The sequence below is a fragment of the Saccoglossus kowalevskii genome, chromosome 4 (genome assembly GCF_978046115.1).
Source record: "Saccoglossus kowalevskii chromosome 4, keSacKowa6.1, whole genome shotgun sequence".
In the NCBI taxonomy this organism is placed as follows: domain Eukaryota; kingdom Metazoa; phylum Hemichordata; class Enteropneusta; family Harrimaniidae; genus Saccoglossus; species Saccoglossus kowalevskii.
In genome coordinates, this window is record NC_140644.1 from 35,755,676 (window position 1) to 35,768,282 (window position 12,607).

General features: G+C 33.3%; 1 protein-coding gene across 1 annotated transcript; it reads right to left on the bottom strand.

Annotated features, from left to right (window-relative positions):
• Positions 1-3: 3 nt before the first annotated feature.
• LOC146747371 (uncharacterized) lies at positions 4-5,703 on the bottom strand. Its single transcript, XM_085498626.1, has 8 exons — positions 4,936-5,703; positions 4,719-4,846; positions 4,481-4,587; positions 4,187-4,283; positions 3,785-3,950; positions 2,979-3,120; positions 1,122-1,370; positions 4-853 (listed from the first exon to the last, which is right to left on the bottom strand). The coding sequence occupies exons 1-8, from the start codon at positions 5,646-5,648 to the stop codon at positions 371-373; spliced, it is 2,085 nt and encodes a 694-aa protein (XP_085354752.1). The 5' UTR covers positions 5,649-5,703; the 3' UTR covers positions 4-370.
• Between the last annotated feature and the right edge of the window lie 6,904 nt (positions 5,704-12,607).

A 12,607-nucleotide genomic window follows, 5' to 3' on the forward strand; every position in this document is an offset into this window, starting at 1 on the left:
ATATTTATGTATACAATATCAAATTTTATTTAACGCTTATAAGAGGTTTACAAAATATGAATTCTACAAATCAGAATACTTTAAATAAAAAAAATGTTTTAGAAATGGTTTATTTAAGTTCCTGGTGCACCACTAATAGAATAAATACTGTATTTATCAATTCCACATATTCAAGCATTTTGTTAGGTATTGAAGCTGGCTTGCATTACCATTTGCATTTTTTTACATGCAAATTTTATTTCCACTCTTTTCTTTTGTATTGTATCAGACACTACAGCATAGCATAAATCTTTGTGAATTAGAAGCTCAAAGTGAAGTCATAGTTAGGCATACATATAACATACTTTATATGATACAAATGTATATCACTTTATCGCCACGTTAAACTAGCATTTCCCTTCTTACTAATTGTCTTTTGCCCAATTAGAATGCTATTTTGTGTTTTGCAGTACTTATCATATGTTGGATTTGTATTTTGACCATTAAATGATCTAACTTGGCAGAAAATGTTCTCAACAACATCCTGATTTATAATCCCCGGCATTATGGATGAACCAGGGAATAGTTGTAACTTGTAACAGACAATTTGCTTAAATCCTAATATTAATGACTGCATGTCGTAGTACAATTTACTGGATACAAATTGTTTCGATTCTTCTGTTTTATGCCAGTCATCCAAGAACGATAGAAACTTCAAGTTTTCTGCAAGTCTGTCGTCATTAGTGTGTTTAACAGGATTCTTAACGTCACAGAACAAATCTATCAGCTTGCTTGTGTGTTCAAGTATTTGGATTGTGGTGTCAAGATATTTCACATCATACTCATTTTTCTGCGAAAGATATCGTTTGTATGCCTACAAATAAATATAAAGATATTTCAATAACATATGGATAATGTGAAATAACTTGTGCAGATATACATGTATGTGCATATCACACTCTCTACATATACATCAATATATGTCATAAGGCTAGAGACACAGAATGAACAATGTACTGTGACATCTTTTACCTACCATCTACCTACATTTCAGATTGCGATGATAATTGTCTATAACAATTTAATAGGTCCTGTTGGATAATTATCAGAGACACAAACACACACGACACATTATAATTTACCTGCATTGTATAAAGCATCTTGTGATCCAATACGTCCTCGGCCAAGTGATTTCTCATTTTAGATTTTGCTGTTAGATTGAAATGCTCCTCTGTTAGTTTTTCATTGATTGTAATAGAATTGTTGGATTGGTCAAACCGATAAGCCAAGAACCAATACTTCCATAGTATTCTATTCCCTTTGTATTGTAATATCTGTTTTGCGTTCTCTCTGCTTCGTTCCAGATTGTTCCTGATCTTCTTTATATTGTGCTGATGATGTGAAAAACACCAGAGAGCTGTTTAAAATTATATCGATGACAACATTTGTTTGAACAATAGATGCAGCAGCTACAAGTTTCACAAAATATCCACCTTACCAATATGTTACCAGCACCTTAAGATGTCGTTAAGTCTATGAACTGCACACAGAACGCTTTGTGCAACATTCAAAAATGGACCATATTATGCAACAAATATTCGATGAGAAACAATAGGCATTAGGATGAGTCTTAGATCCACACAAAACTTCAGTTTTTTCCTGTTTAGTCATTAGCCTCCCATTTGTATAGAATTTAGTATTACTAGTATATTACTTGTGTTACCACTATACTGTGGAATACTTTATTTTCGCTGGAATTAATTTTCGCTGAAAAGGCTTTTTGGGCGTTTTGTATGGAATTTATTTTCACTGATTTTTGATGAGTTTAATGTGAAATATAGGAAAAAAAGTATATTCGCTGGATTTTATTTTCACGGAATCATTCCTTCAGCGAAAATAGCGAAAATAAATTCCAAGCGAAAATAAAGTATTCTATAGTATCTTTGCAAATATTGAACATGCATACTTCCTTTAAGATTTGTATTTAGGGAACCCACCCCGAAGTAGAAATGTTAACACCATAACTCATATTTGGTTTTTGGGAAAGTTGTTCAAAATTGAAAGGCTTTTAAAGTTTTGTGACAATACATCTGTAATGTACCATAGTTTATAAAGGAAAAGTAAAGGCAAACGACATAATGCTTCCCGATAAAAGAGCTCCACAAATGTAGGAGAATGTAATTTACAGTTTTTCTTATATCATTTTTCATTCTCTAGATAATCAAATTATCATCAGTATTATGTTGTCCGCCTTTTTGATTTCCCCAGCAAAGGATTGTGGGTAAAATGTGATATCATATCTTCTGTTGTGAAAAATTGAGAAAATGCTTTCATCTATAACGTGAGAAATACAGTAGCGAATTAGTTCAAATTTTTGGTGTGCATATTAACTCATGTATATAATTATAATAATGGAAATTAGAATGTTACAAAAAGAAAGTTTACTTCACAGAAAGTGAAGATATTGCTAAAATGAAAAATGAATAAAAATTGTATTTTGGTCCTTTAAAATAGAATGACACTTTTTTGTCCCCTTTATGGTCAACAGATTATGTATCACCTGTATAAGCTACTCGCATCGATAAATTGTGTAAAATATACGAAAAGTTTAGCATTTGGTAGAAAAACACAAAATTGAATATTTTGGCACAGGTACATGTATGCTACCATGTTCTAAACTTTTAAGTTATAGATGAAATTATTTTCCCAATTTTTAATAGTGGATATGATGTCATACTTTACCCATAATCTTTTGCTGAAGAATCAAGATGGTGTACTACATAAACTGATAAAAAGTTGAATATCTATGGAAGAAAAAGTGATATAAAAAACTGTAAATTGCATTTGCTTACATTTGCCCAGTTCTTTCATCTGGGAATATAATGTTGTTCACCATGTCTTTTCCTTTATTCACAGGTATTTGTTGGTGATAGATAGTCAACAAATAACTTGAAAAAACATTATTCACTTAAAATTAAAATTTGAGAGAGAAAACATACTTTTGGATCCATGATGAAAACCATCTTTCCTCCTGTTAATGGATTAGTTGTAGTAAAGTTGAATTCTCGCTCATTATTATTGAAATGGAGACCAATGAAGCTTCGATTATTCTGCCCTCCATCACAACAGCACCAGTATATGCTTTAAAGTAAAACAATAAATTAACAGTTGTCGCAACTGCACATGAGCGATTTTGTTGTTGCTAAATAATTGGTTTATCCATAATTCATCATGATTCGCTTTCAAAACAAAATGGCAGCAAATAGATTTCAGCATGAGTGAGATGGAAGCAGCTATCATTGTGAGCTTTGAAAATGCAGACCCATGGCCGTGTTTGAGTTCATAGATCGGGACATGTGGCTTTCCCGTCTTCAGCACTGGCACTATATGTGGTGGCCGCCAATTTTGTTTGTTGCTAAGTTGGGGGATATATTTTATTCCTATGGATTTCACAAATTGTGCATGTGAAGTTCTAACTACTGTAGACCTTTAACACATTTACAAAAAAAATACCATGCTGTGACTAAAACTGTTAATGTGCTTTGGAATCCATAATATTACATAATGGTATAGTATGGTATTTCACACTTTCTTTCAGTCAGCTGGCAATTGTCAATACTGCATTTTGCCTTGTTTAATGTATTAATTATCTATGGAAACATTAAATGTGACGACAGTGTAACAATAACAGAATATGTCAATCTATATGAAGTGTCTCAACTTGTCAAAGTAGTGACATATATCACAAACTAGCAATTATAAACAGTAGTAAAAATTGTGTTATTTGTATAATAGTATTAAATACCTAAATCCAGCCTTGAGATGAAACTGTACTCCTTCCCAAAATATCCTGTGAAGAGTTGCCGGGGGACATTCTTTTGTTGGGAAATGTGCAATAGGATATCTAAAACCACCATCACCAACAAACACAAACTGAAGTACATGTGTTGCTGTTTCTATACTGTTGTTACCTATAATCATACAACAGATGATAATTAGATATATATATGTATGTATGCATGTGTATGTTGCAAATTAATTACTTCAAATTGTTTGTTGAAAAAAAATGTGGCTTTGTTTACCCACACTGACATAAAGTTCTAACACTTGTCATCTTAAGGCACATTGAAGGACACAGGTTGATGCATGAATTAGTTTTGTAACTTATAAGCTTATAACTATTGTACTCAGTGTCATTTAATTTTACCTTTCATAATCTTTTGCATATCTTTATAAGTTTGTCCCAATGACACAATTCCTGTCAATTTGCTTGTTCCATTTTTTTTTACCAACTGCAAGTCTTCCTATTGTAAATGGGTAAATGAGATTTACCTTTTAGAAGTAGCTATTTAAATAAAGAGTTATTTTTTCCTAACTAGATTTCAATTTATTTTTTATTTTATTTTTTTAAATTAAAAATAATTAGCTGTACATCCCTAATTGTGAAATGAAGGTACTTTTGATAATATTGACCCATTTCCAAAAATTTAAGCATCTTTACCTGTATAGACATCTCATCTAAACATAGTCCTCCCCAGCGGTCAATATCCTTGAGATTTTTTTTGTTGGCTGCTTCTTTCATAGCCACAAAGGACTGATAGTTCCAACCTGAACAGAGAAATTTCAAACCAATTTACCTAATAGGTAGCTCATGACACTCAACAGAGAATTGGCCACAAATTTTATTATAATGATAAGTATTTAAATTCAGTTGTAATGTAAAAGTGTGTGAAGCTTACCATGTTCCTGAGGATTTGAATTTTTTCTGTATGCAAGTGTTCTTTTACTTGGCAGTATCAGCACATTTGCCAATTCATCATACGCATGAGGACTTCTGATATACACATCAAGACACAATTTAATGATTCTGTAATGTGAAAAGAGTTTTGAAAATAACAAAAATGGAATTTTGTGAATAAGGAAAAGTTGGTAAAATCAATAATATTCTAGTTATACCTTGGATGCCATCTGTAACCATATTTACTTCTCTGATTCAAACATCTGTACTGTTGATCAAACAGAATTTTCATTTCTTCACTCAGACTCACTTTATCTATATATTGGATCATTTCCCTCAAATCTCTATCATCATCATCTTCAAACTCAATCATTTCACTTTCAAATTTGTTGTTTAGGTAATTTTCCCTGGCTTCAGCATTTCTACGTAGGCGTTGTTCTTCCTGCAACTTTTTCACCAACATGTCCGTCTCCATAAATTTCAATTTTGTTTGTTGTTTTCTTTCTTTAGTGAAGAATTTTCTTTTCAGGTAATATCTTTTTGTGTTGATACAATTTTCACATAGTCCTGGAGTATTATTTGCTATCAGTAGGCATTTTTCCTTTCTAATGAACAAGGTAGCTTCCTCACCTTCTTTCTGCCAAATATCTGACTTCCCTAGACTTGGTACAGGTGAACTATTGGAATCTACAAGTTCAAATCCTCTGCAAATAGTGCCTGGCTGTGATAGCCAATCCATCATGACATTGATCTGATGCATAGTTGGCTGTCCTGATCTGAATGACAATGGTAACCTCAAACCAATCTCGTCCAACTTTACAGAGTATGGACCGTGTTTTACATGTACTGAAATCATGCCATTGATGTTTGTTAATTTCACTTCAGTGATGACTCGACTACCATTAACAGTTTCATTATATTTCTTGTCCATGTAAATCCAACAGACAGAATCATCAAGGGGGTCAACACAACCACAGATCCAACCATTAGGAACGTACGACTTTACACTTTCCCATGTCATAGGTACATGTATATGATCTCTTTTGTTGATTTTGGCAAGGTTTATATATACACGATTCTGTACTTTACCAGACAGTCGCGATTCTGTTCTTCGAACAACACGCACTTGGTTACCCCAAATATATTTGATAAATTTTCCAATTGATGAACGATTACTTGTACAAGTGGCATCAGTGTTTTCTTTTATCATTTGTATTTTACTACACAGTAGATTTGAACTTGTTTCACTGCCATTTTTGAGACAAAAATTCTCCATCAACCTAGAAAGTAAAATGATGGCGATGATTTCTAACAATTTTAAAACTTCAAATTACATACTACACATAGCTACAGGTGGTTGTTGCTATATTAAATACCTTGCCGGATTTCATGGTGTCGGGATTTATTTATTTGACAATTTTAATGTGCCCAGTAAGAGAACGTAAATGTAGAATTGCACCACAACGAAGACGTAGAATAAAGTTACTCACCATAATTTGGTATGAGCGGTGACAAACTTGCATCCAGTCGGCAACGACATGACAAGTCGTTCGCTGCGTCTTGTTTACGAAGATTTGAGTAGATCAGGTGACTGTAACCTCGTCGTCACGAAAGTAAATAATTGAATGACTACTTACTTCTACCGATAAGTTGTTTGAGGATATTTGCATTATTTTTATCGTGTCCTATTTTATAAATGTAGTAATGTAAGTATAGCCTATCAAGAATGAAGTATTTGGACAGGCAAACGTAATTTCAAACTATTATTATTGAACGAGGCTAACCGTGTGGTGAACTGTCAGTGGTTTGTATCCAGTCTTGTGATTGGTTGTTGACAAATTCAGAACAGGCCACGCCTCCAACTGTGCCGTGCGTTCGGGCGAACCGTTAGGAAATCATAAATGGGGTCAATTTGTGTAGTTTTCTTGATTTATTCTGCAGATATCGGTAAAATGTAGGTAAGGCTTTGGCGAAATTTGAAGGAGCAACTAATATTCTTCAAGCTGGTATTTTTTTTATATTTTATTTTTCATTCTTTTCGCCTGTTTTTTCGAGTTAAAAAAATGTGAGCTGGCTGGAGCCTTCATCCCTTGTCTATTTCTTACACTATATACCAGCCGATACCCCCCCCCCCGCTCATAGAGACTGCGTACTACAGTTGATTATAGTTCCTGGGCTCCCTGTGGTGAAACGAGATCGAGTCGACGGCGTCCTTTAGTGTCGTCAGCGGGCGAAATCCAGCCAACTGCCAGATCTCGTCGACGCACTAGACAGGATGATGACCATCACTATGGAGATGACGACAGGGATTTTAGACCTCCCACATTGGTATGTCAGTTATAATCTCATTTCTAAAATAATTCTCACTGTACAAGTTGTCCATTAAGAGTACCATGTTTTGTGGCTGTTAGTTTTGCCGAACGATGACTCGTCTCCTGCTCGGACTCAAACATTAATAACGGAGCTTATTACGTGCAGAAAACATGAAACCCGTCCACGCGATCCGCGCCACACACGCCACGGTTTGACTAGCTAACTTATTTCAATACCGTTTCATAATTTTAGATCGGCTATGGTTATTATAAATTTTAGGTCAGCTTGGCATATATATTAAGCATGGGGGGTAGCTGGTACAAATTTAATACAGAATAAAAAAATGCATTTTACATTTTCACAGGAAATAAAATGGAAAGTTCCATTTTCAGCATCTCTACATTGAACTCCCTCAGACAACATAAATAATAGATCTGATCAATCACATGGTTTTGCTGCCGTCTTTGATTTTCTTCAAAAATGGCAGAAATTTAGGGAATTTCTTTCTCATTAATACTTTTCGATGAACTTTATATTTTGCATGTAATAACATGAATTAGGATCAGTCACATGATTTGGGGGATTTTCTGATGAAAGTTTTTATGATTAACTTGATAATTTGTGATATGTATAGCCAACACTTTTTAAAAGGAAAAAGAAATTTTGTGGTTTGGATTTTCTGACAAAAATTTATACAATTTAAGATAATTTGTTCTCATGAGTGGTTTAACCGGCGATAATTTTGTATATAACTTGTATGACCAAAGGTTCTTACTAGAGAAATAAAATAATTTTGATCAGTCAAATGGTCTTGCTGCCATCTTGCGAAACGAGACACAAATGTTGGCATTTGTTTCTCATGTATAACTAAACTTTCAACTTGTTGTCACCATTTGTACAGTAGCTTGTTCATGGACTAGTCTGCCTAAAAGAGTTTGCTTGTTGAATGTGTGTAAGATGTGCTTGAAGTATCAACGATTGAATACTATGATTTCCTTTCATACACCAAGGATGCCTTCTTTCCATGCAAGAAGGCAAACAACAACTCGCCGTGGAAAGCTTTTCAGCAAAAATGTTATTTGTATTTTGAATTGCAAAGAAAACATTATACCAATACCAAGAGGTCAAGCAAGAGGTCTCTTGGCCAAAGCAGGACTCATGGGAAAAATTCAGATTCATTCGTGTTTGAAGGAAAAAGAAGTCCAAATAGAAATCACATCATTATTTGAAAGTGTTTTTTTGTTAAGCCCAGGTCAGCTACTTGATTATGATTACATGAGGTAGGAATTTCAATTTACACATGTTTCATTATAATGACACAGATGTTTCATAGTCCTATAATTTTCATGAGAGCACAATATAATGTAAATGAATGTTAACAAAATTTTCATTCTAAATTACATGGTATATTAGGCTGAATTTTGTGATATTTGATGACATTTCATTTTATAAGCTGTAGCTTGATATATAGATCTTGTGTACACAAGATCTATATATCAGAAACACTGTCTCATTTCTTTCGTGATTCACCTTCACATTATTGATTCTTTTTGTTTTCATTTCCACAAACCAGTTGACAAAATATTGGGTAGGCAGGTAGGGTTTTGTTTGATTTTATTTATTTTATTTTATTTTCCCAATGAATGTTATTTCTATCACAACCACCACCAACACCACAGTCATTATAGTAGCGAATTTCAGATATCTTCTGGTCACTAGAGAAGTAAATGAACAAAAAATGATTATGGGTAGAATATGGCTATTGTGCATAAAAAAGGTTTCACCACAAATACGTAGGTAGGATTATTAGAAACACAATTATATGTGGGTACTGATGGAGTATACAAGCAAACTTCTTCTACCAGTGGTGTACAATTCCTAGTGTGCAGTACTTTGTCCAACTTTGATGGGATTTAGATAGACAGTATTTCACTACCTAAAGAACAATCAACAGTATCATAGTTTTTATTTTACTGAAGACTGCTTGTCACACTATAAAGTTCAGTGTAGTTAGTTTAAGTCTTGTTGGAATTCATATCTACTTGTGACACAAAGCATAACAATTCAAATCAGGTGTAAATGCATCAATATCCCAAGACATTTGTTATTTACAGTGATTTATATTTCCTCTTTATTAGTTTGATACCAGGCACAAAGAAGCTTCAAAAACCTCATGTCTCCCGAGGATCTGTTTGGAATGCAAATGAAGTGTTGTCATTGACAGGACAAGGCTGTCTTTATATTATGACCAGTGAAAACATGATGCATTTATCAGCAAACATGGTGTGTATACTTTTAATAAGTTATATTATTTTTTTGTAGTCTGACATTAATCATGCACTTAAAATGTGACCCTATACATGTTGGTGCATCAAGTTTTTTGCAGTGTAAGTTCCCATTCATTGGAAATAGCACAATGCTTTACTACCAGTAGATCACCATTATTAGCCCATTTTCAGATATAGTTCCAAAATGGGGACATGTAATTTTGGTTCTTCCCATCTCGAGTCATTTTGTGGAGTTGCTTTGACTGATGATCAAATGTGATGCAATGTCAAATAAAAAGTAGTGTGTATGCACTTACATGCCTTTATTTACTATACTGACTATAAGTCTTGTTATGACCAATATTAATAATGGCCAAATGAGTGAGCTCAATCTTGCTTCAAGGTTTGCATGATGGAGCAATCTTGAATTCCAAAGAAAGCCTGGGCAAATATGCATGTGCAATGACAGATTTTTTTGAAAAATGCAAGCGTATGATCAAAACATAATTGCTGTTTACCTAATGATGGGTTACAGAACAGAAACACAGTTCAAGTGAACTTTCATTACGTTACATGATCCTAAATTTTATTTTATGTAGTGTACATTGATAGTTAAGTATGTATTGTTACTATTGTTAAATGTAATGCCCATTATGACTCATGACGTTAACAGGTGGATGAAGATGAAGGTGATTCAACAGACTCTTTGGAGTTGCCTGATGTTTTGAACAGTACTCCTAGTACCAGGGCATCTGAAAGAATTTGTATGTCATCCATGCAATCTTCTACTCAATCATTACCAACACCAGTTACAACAAATCAAACTATGCCAACTGCATCAGCGTCAGTGCAGAATTCTCCATTACTATGTACATCAGTGTCAAGCCAAGGATCATTAACTACTTCTACATCAACATCAACACCTTCTACATCTACAGGAACAAACAATCAGGCTTACAGGTATATTTTATTGGCTTTAATATTTGAATATTGTGTATAAAATGAATTTATGTCTGTCAGTGTCCCCTTTTAGATTTGTTTTTCATAATTTCCCAAGCATGTGTTATGGTGTTGATATTAATTGATGAAAATTTATGAAGAACTCCGGTGTGCTGAGAGCATTGGGGGTACTTGATTCCAAAATAGCGTACACTTAAAAATTACTTCAAAATATTCAAATTAGTCTTTTAAACAAAAAGCCAGTTGCCTAATCTAGCTCTGCAGCAGCAATATCACCCACAGTTTAACAATACAATTAAAGCGAATGAATACAATTGATTGTATAGGTCTCTTGTTTGCTATATGTGATTAAGATTAATATAAATCTGATAAATGTATTTTGAAATATCAAAATATTAAATATAGGTAATTAACATATATTTCACCCTAAACATAATCACATTAATGGTTGAAATCCATGCATATTAATTTCGTGTGTTCCTTAATATGCATAACTGTAATGTACTAAGTACTGTAACTGTTGCGGAGAAGGGACACGCAACCGGTGCTATAATTTCGTAGTCTGATAGGATATATTAAGTCATCATATATGGTTATTTCATTAAATATTTATAATTTTTAAACCATAGCTTCGTGGAACCCCCATAATCATTTTCTCTATTAGAAGCACATATGCCTACTGTAAAATAAAGGACAAAGACAAGTCTATGGTCAAAATAAGACACATTTCAATGATATTGCATGCAATAAACACAATGCTTTATGTGTAATGAAGATGTGCTTCTAATATAGTAATAAATAGTATTCCTTATTTGTTTTTTATGCCTACAATACCTTCGGCACACAGAGTTCTTTCTAAGCTTTATTGCACAATGGGAGTCTTTGCAGTTAGTTTGTCTGTATGTATATTATGTATGTGTATGTGTGTCCCTTCGTTTCCACTGATATATCAAGAACCATACATCGGTTTTTGATGAAACTTAGTGCATAGATGCTCTGGGTCAATGCACATATTTGATTAGGTTTTGGTAAAAATCCATGCATATGAATTACCTAATTTGCATGATAATTAGCTAATTTTTAGGTGTTTCATGACTGTTCCACTGATATCTAATGAACCACTCATTGGATTTTGATAAAACTTGGTACATATATGCTCTGAACCGATGCGCAGAATTGATTAGTTTTGGGGACAAAACGTGCATATTAATTACCTAAAAAATGATTAATCAATTTTCAACTTTTCCACTGATATCTCAAGTACTAATCATCACATTTTAATGAAACCTCGTACATGGATGTCATAGGACACTGCACAGACCAGATAGTTTTTAGGGTACTATAAGTAAATTTTAATTATCTAATTTGCATAATTAATTGATTTTTTCCCAGCTTTTTATATTTCAAGTAATAATCATTACATTTCAATGAAACTTGGTAAATACTCAAGGACTATGCAGAGATCAATTGTTTTTGGGTAAATATTTGTGCATGTATTAATCACCTATTTTGCATAATTAGTTACTTTTCAGCTTTTCCCCTGATATATCAAGTACTAATCATAACATTTCAATGAAACTTGGTACATAGATGCTCTAGGACAATAGACAGATCTGTTTAATTTTGGGTTATAATCTGTACATGTTAATTACCCAATTTACATATTACCAATTTTAAGCTTTTACACTGATACCTGAAGTACTAATTAATCTATTTCAAGGAAACTTTGTACACAGATTGTCTGTTACATTATGCAGATCTTATAAGTTTTTACACTCAATTCTGTTCATATTAATTTCCTGATTTGCATAATTAGTTTTCAGCTTTCTCATCAATATCTCAAGTACAAGTAATTTTGAATTTATTGTTAATGTGTTTCTGATACTCTCAGCACAGGTGAGTTCTTTCTAAGCTTTCTTTGTTTTGATTTTGAAGTTGTTCTTGCAAAATTTGAGTACAGCTTGGCCACATACATTGACCATTATTTTTTTCTGTAGTAAGTATTCTGAAATTGTTTATACGGGTGATGCCGATCATGATGATACAGATATAGATGTCCAAAAGGCAATTGCACTGTCTTGTGCAAGCAATTGTACTGAAAATTGTTCAGAGTCTACCAAGTAAGTATAACTGTTTTTCACATAGCAGTCACTACCGTTTTATGGATGGGAACACCTGAAAGGACACAGTAATTAAATACTGCATGTAGAGATGGTAGTATATAACTTATCAAGGACTGAACTTCACAAAGGCATCCGACACATTTCATTGAGGCCTAATGCGTTTGAAATATTTCCGCTGTTTTATGAATTTTATGAATTTTGGCTTTGAAAATGGGTGTTCTGTCAAC